This window comes from Anastrepha ludens, chromosome 6, assembly GCF_028408465.1.
Source record: "Anastrepha ludens isolate Willacy chromosome 6, idAnaLude1.1, whole genome shotgun sequence".
In the NCBI taxonomy this organism is placed as follows: Eukaryota; Metazoa; Arthropoda; class Insecta; order Diptera; family Tephritidae; genus Anastrepha; species Anastrepha ludens.
The window spans coordinates 105,973,410-105,990,027 of record NC_071502.1 but is presented as its reverse complement, the minus strand read 5'-3'; the positions used below and the strand labels follow the sequence as shown (position 1 = coordinate 105,990,027).

At 38.7% G+C, this 16,618-nt stretch overlaps 1 protein-coding gene across 1 annotated transcript; it reads left to right on the top strand.

The window, feature by feature from the left end:
• The first annotated feature begins 3,099 nt into the window (after positions 1-3,099).
• Positions 3,100-16,282, top strand: LOC128868870 (integral membrane protein GPR180). Its single transcript, XM_054111428.1, has 6 exons — positions 3,100-4,028; positions 7,817-8,288; positions 8,361-8,504; positions 8,567-8,637; positions 11,584-11,873; positions 11,941-16,282. The coding sequence occupies exons 1-6, from the start codon at positions 3,517-3,519 to the stop codon at positions 12,219-12,221; spliced, it is 1,770 nt and encodes a 589-aa protein (XP_053967403.1). The 5' UTR covers positions 3,100-3,516; the 3' UTR covers positions 12,222-16,282.
• Positions 16,283-16,618: the final 336 nt, after the last annotated feature.

Below are 16,618 nucleotides of genomic sequence, written 5' to 3'. Positions count from 1 at the left end.
CCTACTTAGTCCAAAGTAGCACTTATTGGCAAGAGAGATTCTACGTTGGATTTCAAGGCTGACATTGTTATCGGTGTTAATGCTGGTTCCTAAATAGACGAAGTCTTTTACAACCTCGAAATTATAACTGTCTACAGTGACGTGGGTGCCGATACGCGAGTGCGCCGACTGTTTGTTTGAAGACAGGAGGTACTTCGTTTTGTCCTCATTCACCACCAGACCCATTCGCTTTGCCTCTTTGTCCAGTTTGGAGAAGGCGGAACTAACAGCGCGGTTGTTAAGGCCGATGATGTCAATATCATCGGCATACGCCAGCAATTGTACGCTCTTATAAAAAATTGTGCCTGAGCGATTAAGTTCTGCGGCTCGTACGATGCTCTCCAACATCAGGTTAAAGAAGTCACACGACAGCGAGTCACCCTGTCTGAAACCTCGTTTAGTATCAAACGGCTCGGAGAGGTCCTTCCCAATTCTGACGGCGCTGCTGGTGTTGAGCAACGTCATCTTACATAGCCGTATTAGTTTTGCGGGGATACCAAATTCAGACATAGCGGCATACAGGTAACTCCTTTCCGTACTGTCGAATACAGCTTTGAAGTCGACGAAAAGATGGTGTGTGTCGATTCTCCTTTCATGGGTCTTTTCCAAGATTTGGCGTATTGAGAATATTTGGTCGATGGTAGACCTTCCAGGTCTAAAGCCACACTGATAAGGTCCAATCAGTTGGTTGACGGTGGGCTTCAGCCTTTCACACAATACGCTCGCTAGAACCTTATAGGCGATATTTAGAAGACTAATCCCGCGGTAAATGGCACAAATTGCAGGATCGCCCTTCTTATGGATTGGGCAGAGCACACTTAAATTCCAATCGGCAGGCATGCTTTCATCCGACCATATTTTGCATGAAAGCTGATGCATGCACCTTACCAGCTCCTCGCCGCCATGTTTGAATAGCTCAGCCGGCAGTCCGTCGGCGCCCGCGGCTTTGTTGTTCTTTAGCCGCTTATCGCTATTCTCACCTCGTCATGATCGGGTAGCGGAACGACAATTCCGTCGTCAACGATTGGGGTATCGGGATCTTCACTTTCTCGGTGACATGCGCAGCTGTCACTGTTTAATAAGTTCGAGAAGTGTTCCCTCCATAATTTAAGATTGCTCTGTACGTCAGTCACCAGTTCGCCGTCTTTGTTCTTACAGGAAAACGCCCCGGTCTTAAAACCTTCTGTAAGCCGCCGAACTTTCTGGTAGAATTTTCGGGCGTTGTTCCTGTTGGCCAGCATCTCAAGCTCTTCGCACTCACGTATTTCGGCCTCTCGTTTCTTCTGTCGGATAATACGTCTCTCTTCCTTTTTCAGCTCTCTGTAGCGATCCCACATGGCTCGCGTTGCGCCCGATCGCAGCATGGCTCTATAGGCGGCATCCTTTCTTTCTGCGGCAGCATGACATTCCTCGTCGTACCAATTGTTTTTTCGGGCTCGCCGGAATCCGATTTCTTCTTCGGCGGCGGTACGTAGAGAACGAGAAATGTTGCTCCATTGTTCGTGGATGCCGATTTGTTGGGCAGTACTCTCTGAGAGCAGGAGTGAGAGTCGAGTGGCGAATCTTCTGGCTGCCTGTTGTGATTGCAGCTTTTCGATGTCGAACATTCTTTGCGTAGGTAGATGCACGTTTTTTGCTGCACAGAGGTGTGTGCGCAGTTTGGCTCCAACAAGGTAATGATCCGAGTCGATGTTGGGTCCTCGGATCGTACGTACATCTAATACACTAGAAGCGTGTCTTCCATCTATCACAACATGATCGATCTGGTTTCGCGTTTTTCGATCAGGAGACAGCGAGGTAGCTTGGTATATCTTTTTATGCTGGAATCTGGTGCTGCAGACTACCATGTTTCGGGCCCCGGCGAAGTCGATCTTTACAAACAATTAATTCTCCTTCCTTTTGCTTGTTTATTCATCTGCTCTTACGGCACGGCGAATTTGGAAGGCGTTACCTATTTCTCTATCATTCTTGAAAACAAAGAATGAGTCGCTTTGTTTCATTATGGGCTGACAGACACATGGACTCGGCGAAAGAATAAAAAAAAGAGAAATCAGCTGATTTACCGATACCAGCTTTAATAGATTCGCCTTGATCGTATCGGTGGGCATGCCTATATGTGAGAATAAAAACAGCTGGTTGTACGCATGCAGGGGCGGCCCACATGATCTACGCGCGTAATTGCAAAAACGGAACTTGATTACCTTCCAATTTTTTTATGTTATATTTATTGTAATCTATTTTCATCTTTTTTCTGCTCACACTGAGTTTCTTTACAACTTTTTTCTTTGATATGTGATGACTAAATAGTACGTTTATTCCAAGCCACATTAATTAAAGCTGATGACACTAGACCAACAACAACGTTTTGTACATTGGAATGTCACAACAGAAGAAAATAGAAAAGAAAAATATGCTTTGTGCAGTCGACATTCAACGGTTTTTCGTTGTTTTATTTTTGCGGCCATCCTAATGCACACAGCGAAAGAAAACAAAACTAGTCAGCCGGTCTACTCAAGGCGAATTGACTCGTTCTATCATTCTTGCGGTCACCTTTAATAGATTCCCTTTGGTTTATTCCATTCGTTTGTTTTATTCGCAAATCGATGACTGAGTTTCCTTGTTGTAAGAAAGTTCCTGATTATATTTCAAACGCATTCCTTCTGCGCATTCCCTGTAAAACGGAGAAAAATGAAATTCTAATCAGAAGTCTGTGCATGGATTGTTTGAAGTAAATTTAAGTAAATATTAAGGCTTTCCGCTAGTGTCCACGTTGTTGTTTTTTCTTACAAATATTCAGCATGCACAGACAACTGTCGTTCATAAGGTTCGTTCTTTTGCATTTATTTCTTTATTCTGTACTGAATATACTGAAAGCTATTACATTTATTCCATCATTCATGGATAATTACGGAAGAAATGCAGCCAATAAACGGCAAACGTATCGAAAATAGCTACAGTCAATTGTTTTACATTAGTAAAGTTATTGTAGCTCTGTATGAACGTTGGCTTATGCTTCACAAGTTTTCATTAGTCAACTTTGTTGAAGTAATCTGGCAACATTTGTAGCTTGACAGCGCAGAAATCTGTAGCTTTGTGCTGTTTTATTTTCATTTCGATTGATGCGCTGGTGTATTTTTATTAAATTTTAGTGATAAAATGAACTAAAATCGCTATTTATACTAAACTAAAACTGTGCGCTACACAAAATGAAATTTACGAGAAAATAGTAGCATAGAATTAAAACGTAATTTCTTATTAAATGTGAGAGAAAAATACACAACTAATAAAAGCGAAAAACGAAATTGCGACACTCCACCCAAACGCCGAATTGGCAGAAGCAGTTTGCATAGATGAATTTTTCTAGCTGAAACATAAAGAGCAGACCATCTCTCAAGGAACGCACAATAAGCGCGACGACAACACAACATAAATTTGAATTACAACAATAGGAAAGCGTAAAAAGATTGCAATTGCATTATGAAGCGGCAGCGGCCGCCGTTATGGCCGCGACTGCTACTCCACACACTCGGCTGGTTGTATGCCTTTCAAGCGCTATGGCAATACAGTAACGCTATACATTTAACAGGCACTTTTCATACTGGTGATTTTTTCAAAGTTATTACCAAATTTGGTTTCCAAAAAGCCGAAGCAACAGCACCGCACGGCGGTTCCTTCGGCTACATATACGGCAACATTACAACATCCGATCAGTTTGCGCAACCCATTTCGCTGGTCGTGCTGGACAAGGCGGCTTTTGTTGATTTCTATAGCAACCGTAGCTATGATGACCACGAGTTAGCGTGTCAACGTATGTTTGCGCATTTGCAGCCACTGGTCTATGATGAGGCATGCAACAAGCAGGGTAAACGCGATTTCGTACGGCGTGTGCCGTGTAAACACGGGCAGCTTTGTGCAGACGAGGATACGGCCGCAAATGTGATAGCAGAACATCAGTTCACCTACACTATCAGCGAGGTGTCGGAGCCTAGGTGAGTTAGAGGGCAAAGAGGAGAAGAAGTTGAGATATGCAGGGAGGAAATTAAACAGAAGTTGTTCCATGAACGATTGCTTTCTTAAATTGAAATTGCAAAATGCAGCGATAAGCGTAAATGAGAGAATAAATTAAGAGTATTTCTAGGAAATAATTTTGCTTACATGGCTAATGTTTCAGTTTAACAACTCGCTGTGCAAGCAGAGTGTGCTGTGAATGCATTTCTTCTGTAGGCTACACGGTTAGCTTACGCTTTATTGCAGCTGTTGTTTTTTTTTGCATTGCTTATTGATCATAAATACCTGCCAAACAAGTTTTTGTGTGTGTGTTTTTTTTTGTTGTGCGCCGATATTCACACGTGTGCTTTTCGACATAATTTTTTAAGTCAGTAAAATTTGCTCTTTTTTGAGCAAAGAAATCACAGCCGTATGTCACGTAGCCGTGATTTCCCCAACCTTAGTGCTCTGCTCAATGATAAGATAAGGTGGAGTATCTATTTGTGCGCTAAAATCATTTGTCCAAATTATTTGGGCCTGCTATCTGTAGCAAGTTTTTCATCACACAAATGTAATGCTCCAATATTTCATTGTTTATGCACTCATTTCGATGGCTGGCCTCATAGGTTTGCTTTCCTTTCACTTTTTGCAGACAACACTCAGCTGTTTTGTTCAGCTCAAGGCATAAGAAAGTAAAAGTGCAAGAGACGCAAATTAATTGTGAACCATGGTAAAATCGTTTAAAATGGTTGAACTCCAGCTAAAGTTCAGCCTTTCTACAGACAAACAAGCGGTAAATTGGTTCAACCGGATGTTAATGAAGCAATTAAGTGGTTGCAGCAGCCTCGATTGCGTTGAAAATTTGAACATTCGTTGCTTATTTATCTAGAGATGCCTTTATTTAATTTGCCTAATGGATTGCACAAATTACTTGGTGTGATAAAAGCTACGCACACAGTCAAATTACTAAATACAAATATTTATTTCGCCTTCCCGTATGGCTTAATTTTGAAAGTTCGTTGGATTTCTTGCATGCGAAATTAGTTTGATTTTGATCAAATGAGAGGTGTTTTTAAAGAAAAAGAAAACTCAAACTTGCAGAATACCACTAAAGTTCGCTTGGAATTGCCCCGCCAACTGCGGTCTAGGTGGAAAATAATTAGCGAGAGTCGCTCAGGGCCATAATATAATTTTTTTAGGGAATCTTCGACGTACATCCACAAGCGATCAAAGCGAATTCATTGAAAGCGTTCCCACGACAGTCGGTTTTACGTAACTGGAACGACCCGGACTTATATCCGGCAAGGCTGTCACTTCAGCAGCATTCCTCGAATATGTATGGGGAATTTTTATGGTGCTACAACAACAACAATTCATTGAAGGTGGTAGCACTAGGCCAACAACAGCATTTTGTTCTCACTTAAAAGTATACCTAAAACAAAGAATCAATTTATTTGTCAATCATTTTAAAATGTCCATTACAACTTTGGAACTTAAATTCATTAGAAAGTGCAGTGATGGTAAATGGTTTTTTGAAAAATCCCTAAACAACCCAAAAAAATTCCCTACTTTTCCCTACGCTTACAACAAATTTTCCCTACGAAATTCCCTACATTTTTTTCCCCTGTGTTTACACTATAATGAGGCAATTGCAACATCAAAATTGAATTGTTTGCTTAAGATTTTTTAAAAATTCCGTACAGAGCAGTCCTGCAGTGCAATCAGTTCTTATTGGAATTAGATCCATCAGCTTAACCACAAGTCGCTCGCTTTCCTCGTCGAAAAATCTCACCATGAGACACATATGCTTATTGAGTGCGATGTCTGTGCTCTCTTCGATCATTATGGAAAATTTGTTTACTTTTAATTTTTTAACTAAATTTTCTTTTTCTTCTTTTGCCAATTCATTTTTTATTATGTTGGTGCACTTCTTTCTTCCGAGTTCAGAGTTTTTTATTATTTCAGAATCAGGTACGATTTCTTTTAAGAGTGGAATTAAATGGTCCACCACTTGCAGCGCAACATTATGCTCAGCGAAGAACATGCTAAGTCTTATTTCGAAATTTCTGGAACCATTTGGTTTACTCGCCTTTTCTAAAAAAACCTGTTTATTTTAGATGTCTTTTTAATTGCCTTCATATTTTTTGGTGCATTTTTGTTTCGGCGTGCTTCTGTTAATCAGACTTGCTCGTTAGCCACAGCTTCAAACTAGCCACTAAAATTTCGTCGTCAAGCCACTTGTTATTGAACTTTTGTTTCCGATACTTGCATTGTTTTTCCTGGTGTTCCTCCGGAGAGTCAGTCGAAGAGGAGGAGCTCATTTCTGTAAAATATATGCATTTTAAATATAAAAAAAGCCAAAACTAAAATAATTGTAAACTTACTTCAAAAGTGAAAAGCACCAGAAAACGTGGGACAACTAACAATTTCCGCACAAAGAAAACATCGTGCTAGCGTTAACGAAGAAAAACACGGCAATGTTGCCATATTAACGCTTTTTAAAGTATGCTGCCATAAGGAAAAGAAGTCTGGCATTAAATCTTATTGCGGATTTTTGTTTTAAATGAACTTTTTTAATTTTAGCCCGCTATTTAAAAATTGTTTCTGTCCTTCTTGAAAATTCCCTACATTTGCAGAATTTAAAAAAATCTTTCCTTCTTTTCCCTACACCCACATTTTTCGACAAAAATCCCTACATGTAGGGAATTTTCCCTACATTTACCATCACTGAGAAAGTGTCAATTTTGAAATTATAAATTTGAATGTAAGTAACAAGGTGAATCTATTAAAGGTGGCATCGGCAAATCAGCTGATTTTTTTTCTTTTGTCGTGTCCATATGGCTGTCAGTCAAGGCGAATCTATTAAAGGTGGTATCGGTAAATCAGCTGATTGTTTTTTCTTTCGCCGTGTCTATGTGGCTGTCAGCCTATTCTTTGTTTTCTACTTTGCCAATACTTTTCTTTGATAATCAAACGAACAAAATATCGTTGTTGGTCTAGTGCCACCACCTTTAATGAATGCGCCTTGGCTGTCAGCCCAGAATGAAACAAGGCGAATTCATTCTTTGTTTTCTAATTTGCCAATACTTTGCTTTGACAATCAAATGTACAAAACACCACCACCTTTAATGAATGCGCCTCGGTAAGTAATACCTTCTATAATTCCATCTTGTGCTGACATCAGAATGTACACGGCTAAAAAAAAGAACAAAGAAAAAAAAACAAATTAGCTGGCCTACTGCCACCTTTAATAGATTCGCCTTGCAAGCGACTCTTCTCAGAAAAATTTACAGTTTCCTTGCAATTTCTCACGAAGCAAAACCAAATGAAGACAAAAATGTTTATCTGTTAGCAAACTTATCTGCCGCTGTTTATTTGTTTTTAAAACACCTTTCTAACTCGGCATTTCATTTGCATAATACTCAATAAAGCAAATATTGTCAGTTACTAGCTTTAAATTCATACCTTTATTTACTAATTCTATTGTGTTTTCATTACTAAACATATTTTATAGACTGTAAAAAGTTAGTAATGACGGAAATTTAGTGCAAATATTGAATTTAAAAATTTCTAGAAAATGAAACACTAAAATTTTACATCTTAGTATCTCCAGTAAATACAAAAATTACCATACAGCACTTAAACCCCAATATTCTAGCTTGCTTTATGAGTCATATATGGTATTAGCGCTGCTCGGCGTAATGAGTAGCTCAACAAAGAATTTTTAATTAAAATTTGTTTTGTTAAATTCTCAAAACACGAAATAAACTTTTCTTTCTTTCCCTTTCAGATTCTGGTATGTCGCGCTGACTGCCTGCTATCGCAATCGCACCACCTGCAAATGGCATGTATACGATCGTCTCAAAAATCAGAATGCAGCCAATGTGGTTAACGAATTTCTTGCATCACCCTACGGCATACTCCCACCACCCACGCCCGCTCTCAACTACGATATATACGTTGTCAACGGGCATCCCAATAATTCCGCTGCTCATCCACTCACCTTTCAGTTCTCATTCGATCAGCAAAATTTGCTCGAAATGTATTTGATTTTCTTGCTAGTCTATATGGTGCTGCTGCCGGTGCAAATATATGCGGTGCGTTTGCAAAAACATCCAGTAACTCGACTCTTCACGCTCAGCTTGGCGAGTGAGTTTGTCAGTTTAGCTTTCATTACGGCGCATTTGATAAAGTTCGCCATGAATGGAGTTGGTATGCCGAGCATGCAGACTGCTGGCGACATATTGGATATCTTTAGTAGAGTATGTGAAAAAAATATAGCTGCCTTTTCATTGTAACCCCAATAATTTAATTGATAATAACTTCTTCTTTAGACCACTTTTATGTTAATCTTGCTGTTGCTGGCTAAAGGCTGGGCCGTGACACGCCAGCAAATCAACCGCACTGGTTGGATAATACTGATGAGTATTTGGGTTCCCTATTGTGCATTTCAAATGTTCCTCTATGTGTGGGATAAGGTGAGTTTAGCATTAATATTTGCTTGCAGCTAAAATTTTTAACGTAAAACCTTCTCTTACAGACGGAGGTGGATATTATTTCGGACATCGATGAATACCAAACTTGGCCGGGCTGGATTGTTTTGATACTACGGTACGCAACAAATGAGAGAGACTTTTAAAATATTAATTTATAAGCAAAGCTTGTGGTTTGCACCCAATGCGTTAGTTGTGAGGAAGAACTCTTACACAAGCAAAAGCCGAGACATACTTCCCAATTTCCTGCTGAATCAGCAGTTTTAGTAAACGAGCGTTATCACATACGCCAGACCGATCCCGGGGATCGATAAGGTTGCTAACACCTTCAGCGGCTGCACTTCGCCGGACCCGAAGAGATGCGTGGGCTATTTTAGACGGCAATTTATATTGCATCCTCCGGTTGACAAATCCAATTCTCGTACCACCAGATGGCTGCACGAACTGTCGAACAACAGTGCGCCACTTTCATTCTCCAGTGATGAGATTCAGGGGGCCATCACTAAATGAAAAACATCAAAAGCCACTGGCCCTGACGGACATGCTTATGCTGAAAAATCTGTGACCATTGGGTGTAGGGTACCTCAAAAGGCTTTCCAAAATGTATATGGCTACTCTCATAATTCCTGACAAGTGGAAATCAGGGAGAGTGGTCCCACTAATGAAACCCCTCCAACCAAGGGGAATCTTATCGCCCGATAACTCTCCTTTCCCTAGTAGTGAAGACTCTTGAATCCCTCCTACTCCCACTCTACATGAAACACCTTTCCCTTGCCTCACATCAACAAGGATTCTGCTCCAACCAACAGAGGGAGTCTCCCTGGTCTCCTATGCTGACGATTGTACGATAATGGTGTCGGGGGGGAAATGACATCAGTGGCCTGTGCGCCAAAGTAAATGATTGCCTCACCAGTCTTTTTCACTTCTTGACTGCGAGGAATCTACAACTTTCCCCCACTAAATCCACCGCGACTCTCTTTACCACCTGTACGGATAATACCGATAGTAAACAACCCCAAAATTTTGGGAGTTGCTCTCCTTTTCTGCGCACACAACCGCAATTGCTAATAAAGTCCAAAACCGCAACAAGGTCCTCAAAGCGCTAGCCAGCAGTACTTGGGGCAAAGACAAATGCTTCCAGTCAAGGAGCATACCAAAATGCTCAGCCAACAGTTTGTACTAAAGTGCTACCTTAGCTGTCACCCCTGTAGACACCTGCTAGAACCTGAGCCGCCTTCCAGGCACGTCAGGAGGCATCTCTTCAACTATTTCGACACGATCCAGGACAAAACGAACCGACAACTACTGGACCGGGCAGTGTTTAGACATACATTAAATGGCGTTCATCGGGATACACTTAGCACATTCCTAAACTCTCAACCCCTGAATGTCCAACCGGAGTCCAACCAACACCAACACCAACAGCGGAAGAAGAGCTTCAGCTACCTCGAGAGACCCGCACAACTTTAGCACAATTACGTTCTGGACACTGTAGCAGACTAAACTCCTTATACAGAATTGGCCCCGATATACACAACATATGTCCAGCATGTGCAGGCACTCCGCACGATACTAACCACCAGTTCGCATGCCCCACCAAACCGACTCACCTAACACGCGTTTCTTTCTGGACCCAACCTGCCGAAAGGACTGGTTTCGTGGTCCTACCGTTAGATGAACTAGACGAAGACGACCGGTAACTACATTGCACTGACAGGGTTTAGGAAGCTTCTACAACGTCTACAGTGGCCGCCAAAGCAAAATATTTCATAGCAATAAGCCTTACATTTCTCCTATAGCCGGTTCATACTCGATGCCTTCGTCGATATACTTAGAAGAGGTTTTCAGTAACAAAAGCAATTACTTAATCTCTCTCTAAAAGTCGAAGTAAGCTAAATTCTTAAGGGATCTCTATCCAAATTACACTCATGTATCTCGAAAATTTTGGCTCAGTATCATTTGTAGCTACTGTTTTTTCGTTGGATTTCCTTCGCTCGAAGGAGCCACTACCATATTTTCCTCCGCGGTGTGTTGTGGTATTTAAACTTTTTGAGGTTATGTACACAGAGTGCAATTTTTTAAGCATCTTTAGCTCTTTCCTAAGCTTTTCTTTAGTGATATGGACTCTCATCGCCGCTAAATAACATCAATTTTTCTGATTCAATTTTTTTTTCTTAGTATAACAGCGCTAAATATATCTCATAAGTTTTTGAAAAATAAGCTTGGCCCAATTTCTTGTTATAATATAGGGTGAGCCATGTAAAATTTGCTTTTTGAATCGGCTATAAAAAAAAACTAATCAATATTTTTTCAAACTTTTTTTTTTATTTTGAAGATTGAACATTGCCATTTATGAAAGAAAAATAATATCGTTCAAATGACTGCCACGACTGGCTTTACAGTAGGCCATTCGATCAACCCAATTTTTAAGCACATTTCCAATTTCATGAATGGCAATTTCGATTTCGTGTTTTAAAGCATCAATCGTCTCTGGATGGTTCGCATAGCATTTGTCCTTAACGGCTCCCCACAAAAAATAGTCCAACGGGCTTAAATCAAAGCTCCGAGGTGGCCAGTTGATATCGGAATTCAAAAACGGTAGCCAAAAGTTCGAGTGTAACTTTGGCAGTGTGACAATTTGCACCGTCCTGTTAAACCAAATGTCGTCCATGTCATCCTCTTCAATTTTTAGAAACAAAAACTCGTTGAGCATGTCACTGTAAGGCTCGCCGTTTACTGTAACCACGGAAGAAAAAGAAGACTCACCACTTTGGAAATAGGTTTTTAATATTTCTCAATTTTGTTCAAGCGTATAGCGTCCCATTTCGTAACGCAACGCAAAAGCAAACGCTATATGGCCCACCCTGTAGCTTAAAACATATCCGAACTATTTTTGGGGCCACATAATTTTGTGGCCTTAAGCTCCAACCTGGAACTTTGGGAATTAATGATGATGATGGCTATAAAAAAGTTCTGGCCGATTACTAGCATGGAAACATTGCGGCTCTTTGTTTTATAAAGTCTTTACTTTTATGTCTCCCAATAACGATTCTCCTACTTTCAGCACATCATTCATGACATGGTTCCTCTACGAACTTCGCAACACTATGAAATATGAGCACTCCACAAAAAAGCTCGATTTCCTATTACACCTAGGCGCATCCAGTCTGGTGTGGTTCATCTACTTGCCCATTGTCGCCATTGTAGCGCTGCAGGTGAGCCCCATGTGGCGCTATAAACTACTACTCGGCATAACCAATTCAGCTGACTGTCTGGCATATTGCGTAATGACGGGACTGCTGTGGCCTAATCGATCGGGACAGTATTTACTGTTAGCCGGCAATAAGTACACAGGTGAGTGCAGCATAGAACTAAATTGTAAGTGAAACAGTTATAAAATATTTTCATTTATCCGGTCAAGGCATGGATGAGCTGGACGAATTCAATGAAGCGCCACATATTGTGCGCGAACGTGAACGTCAACGCAATTCACCCGATGCGGTGGTCATCGCCAATGGTGACATTGCGCATGCGAACATCAACGGCATCAGCGGTGTTGCAACGGCAGTGGGCGGTGCGAACAATTTGATGCTAGCATCTAATTCTGTAAACGGTGACACATGCGCGGAGCTGTTGGATGCAGAGGATCTTGATGCGGTACTGCTAACCGATTTGAATAAGAATAGTCATGTTGTGGCATAAGTGCTAAACGGCCCTTGTATGTGCATGAGTAGTGTGCAAAAACAAATATGATATACTGTAAACGCCTGAATGTATGTAGTTTTGTGAGCTCATTTGCGTGCACTCGAAGTTTTTCAAACAATGGAATTAGTAACTATCTACATGCATACATACATATACCTATAAGCGGGAGAGATTAAGAGCGTAGGAGGTGAAGCGCAGAAAAAAGAAAGTGAAATTTTGATGCGCGCTGGTCGGGTAGAAAACAATGTAACGAAAGTCTTTGTGCGTCGTATGTGATGATTTTATGATTTTTTACATGTAAACACAATGTTATTGTATTTATTACTACAAACAAATTGCTTTAGTTTTGTATGATACTTTATTATTCTAATTATCAATACTTTTACATTACATTAGTTTTTAGTTTAGTTATAATATTTACAACAAAACCTTGTAATCAACATATAACGATTGTGTGATGAGTCAAGTACACGTAGGTACGCGTATGTTTATAAATAAAAAGAGAGAAGTTTTATAAATTACGAAACAAACAAACAAAAAATCATTATTGCTATGCACTTGGTTAAAGCATAACAACATTAAGTCTAAGGTACACATTTCATATTGTATGCGATTAAAATTACAATACTTTACGTAACTTAGCATATTAAGCACTGTTTGAATGAGCAACGTACATACATAGATATGTATTTGGATAGTTAAGTCGGTAGTTATATATCTTAGTGGCAAAGGAAGAAACCGAAAGAAACACAATATAGATAACAGAAAATATGCTGCAAGTACACAACGACTTTGGCAGCCTTGTGCTATATGGACTTTGTAAAATGAACTTATGATTATTACCGAAACAAATTAAATTTGAAAATATTGTAACGAACATTTAATAAAATCAACAAAGTATGCATTACTCAGTGATAATCGCATATACCTAAAGAAGTGTCAAATTATATTTGTAAATTGCACAATTTTTTGCATATGTATTGTATATTTAGTGCGTGAAGCAAACCCAACCCGCCCCCCCTACTAAAAATAGCAAGCGAAATGTAAGCTAGAAGAATATATAGTATAACGGTAAAGTGGAGCTAAAGAAATTTGCGCTAAGGAGTGTTAATAGCAGAATAAGAATAAGAAAAGAGGGTTTAAAAATAAATGCAAAATAAAAGAAATAAAATTTAATGAAATGAGAATAAAATTTAAAGAAGTGAGAATAAAATTTAATGAAGTGAGAATAAAATTTAAAGCTAAAACTTATGAAAAAAATTTTAGAAAAAGTCGATACACAAAAAAAAAACATTTACAGAATAAAATGGTCAACAAATAACTGCAATAAAAACGGAAAGGCCGAAGCAAAATATTCTCAAAAATTGCTGAAGAAAATTAATTTAAAAATATTAAAAAAGGGTAATCTAGAGTGAAAGTAAATTAAAAGGTGAAAAAGTCACTATGTTGAAAAAGGCGAGCTGAAGCATAAAATTCTCTAAAAACTGCTGAAGAAAATTAATTTAAAAATATTCAAAAAAAAAAAAAAGAAATCTAGAGCGAAAGAAAATTGAAAGGTCAAAAAATCCAAGGCGCATTTATTAAAGGTGATGGCACTAGACCAGGCCCGTGCTAAGACCCTCAGATTTAGAGGGGATCCAACTTTTGTTGCAGTGCCAATTTTTTGTTTTTTTCATATCGATTCATGTTTGAACCCTGCAAACGCCCCCGTGCGTACGGGCCTGCACTAGACCAACAACAATGTTTTGTAGTTCGATTTTCAAAGCAAAGTATTGGAAAAGTAGAAAACAGAAAATTAATTCGCCTCGTTTCATTCTGTGCTGTCAGCCATATGGACACAGCGAAAACAAAAAACAAATTAGCTGATTTACCAACGTCACCTTAAATAGATTCGCCTTGAAAAGATCAGTACGTTGAAAAAGGAAGCTGAAGCATAAAATTCTCTAAAAAATGCCGAAGAAAATTAAATTGAAAATATTAAAAAAAAGGAAATCTTGAGCGAAAGAAAATTAAAAGGTCAAGAAATTACTACTTTGGAAAAGGGAGCAGAAGCATAAAATTCTCTAAAAAAAAAGTTGAAAAAAGTTAATAGAAAAATATTCAAAAAACAAAAATGAGTACTAAGATGAAGATATAAATTCAAAGAAATAAATAAAAGGGGTACAAATGACTAGAATAGAAAAGGGAGTTGAAGCAAACAATTTCACAAACTTTGCTGAAGAAATTTAATTTAAAAATCAGGAAAAATGCTAAAATTAAGTCAAACATTAACAGAAATAAACAAAAGAAGTAAAAAATCGCTAGAATAGTAAAGTTTGTGCCATTCATATGACAGCCGGTTATACGTTACCGGAATGACTCGGGTTCCGACCAAGGGCTGCCGTCCCAGTAAACTAGCCATATCTAGTGAAGCGTTTACCATCCCCGTGAATTGAAGCAAAAAATTCACCAACTATGCTGAAGAAATTTAATTTAAAATCAGGAAAAATGCTAAAATGAAATTGAAAATTAACAGAAATAAATAAAAGGTGTAAAAACTAACTAGAATTGAAAAGGAATGGAAACAAAAAATTCACAAACAATTCTGAGAAAATTAATTCAAGAAATCGGAAAAAGCTAAATTTGAGGTAAAAATTAACAAAAAAAAACAAACAAATTTGTTTGTTTTGTTTTTTTTGTTCCTTTTTTTTCGCCGTGTACATTCTGATGTCAGCACAAGATGGAATTATGAAACGTATAACTTACCAACGCGCATTCATTAAAGGTGGTGGCACTAGACTAAAAACAATATTTTGTACGTTTAATTGTCAAAGCAAAGTATTGGCAAATTAGAAAACAAAGAATGAATTCGCCTTGTTTCATTTTGAGCTTACAGTCACATGGACACGTCGAAAGAAAAAAAAACCAGCTGATTTACCCTCATCATCCAAGACAAATTGAGTACTATAGGTGAGGCGTTCCCAAAACAGTTACTTTATTTTTCACTATTTTGACAAGTCTGACGTCAGTTCCCTTTCCAATATAAAACAAACAAAAGTAAGAGAAATTACATGTTTTTGAAAATTCAGTGAGTGGCTTGGAAGTTTTGTGATTTGTGAGAATTTAAACTAAACAAACCATTGAAATCGAAATGCCACGTGATTTGTACTCAATAGTACTCAATTCGCCTTGGATACCACCTGTAATAGACTCGCCTCGAAATAAACGCAAAATATTAACGAAAACATCTAAAGCAAAATGGCGGCGACAGAGTCAAACTTCGAAATCGCTTATAAATCAAATTTGGCAGAAATTTTGCCTTTTGAAGCATTTTTTTTGTTTCACTGTGCAGCAATTTGAGCGTCATTTTTTGGAGGCGGAATGGCGCCATCTCTGCATGAACCCCTACACCCTCAAATTGGTTGTGTGTTCTTGGTACAAATTTCTTTTCATTGGTCAGTTTAACCCTCTGTTGGGTACCTGTTTTAAAACCTTTGGCTGGGCAGCCGGGTATGGCATTTTTTCGTCCTGTTCGACGATTTTTTTTAAAGGTTCTGACGTCCGAAGGTTATATCCATAAATCGATAGCAAATTATATTTTATGGAGCTACCAGCAAGCTAAAGTCTCAAGGCTTTTTTAGCTGTAATAGAAATTTGTTAAATTCACGTTCAAAGTAGAAAAAGTCTGGCTAGACCCAGGTGCCCACCTGAAGGTTAAATTTGCAATATTATGCTGAAGTGTTTTTAGAATAAATGAAAACAAGAGTTAAAATACATATCGGAGAGAAATGTGTTGTTAAGTTGCATGTTGTAAAATTTTACGAGAAATAATTTTATAGAACATTTTAGCCCATTAACTCTCTGTTGAAAGGTTAATTTTGGCCCCTCTTTTAGAGAGCTTGAATAAAATCGTATTTTGAAGGTCGCCAGAGGCTTACATGTTTTATAAAATTGTTTCCCATAAAATTTCGATAAGGGGACAGACAAAGAATCTGTAAGTACGTGAAATTGAAGTTTTACTATATGTATGAGTATAGTTTGTTGTTGTTGTAGTAGTATAAATATTCCCCATAAATACATTCCCCATATTCTCTCGTTAAAGTGACAGTCCTTGGCCGGATATAAGTCGGGGTCGTTTGGGTTACGTAGAGCCGACTGTCGTGGAAACTAATGAGGGCGTTGGAACTATTGAGCTCCTAAAAATGCTGCTGAAGTGTTTTTTTTCAGGGAATAGCAAATTAAAACAAAAGTTTACATTCCATAATAAAACTCACTTTCAAACAAGGCGAATTCATACCAGGTGGTGCTACTAGAACAGCTGATTCGTTTCATTCGTTTTGGAGATGATCTGTTTTGTTCGGGTAATGATTGATTAAAAGGTAATCAGCTGATTTTAACATTCAAAGCACCAAATT

Bases quoted from the DNA above. Each gene is read 5' to 3' on its own strand.
- LOC128868870 (XM_054111428.1), top strand. From the start codon at position 3,517: ATGAAGCGGCAGCGGCCGCCGTTATGGCCGCGACTGCTACTCCACACA. The intron at 8,289-8,360 runs GTATGTGAAAAA...CTTCTTCTTTAG, and splicing joins TATTGGATATCTTTAGTAGA to ACCACTTTTATGTTAATCTT. The intron at 8,505-8,566 runs GTGAGTTTAGCA...CTTCTCTTACAG, and splicing joins TCCTCTATGTGTGGGATAAG to ACGGAGGTGGATATTATTTC.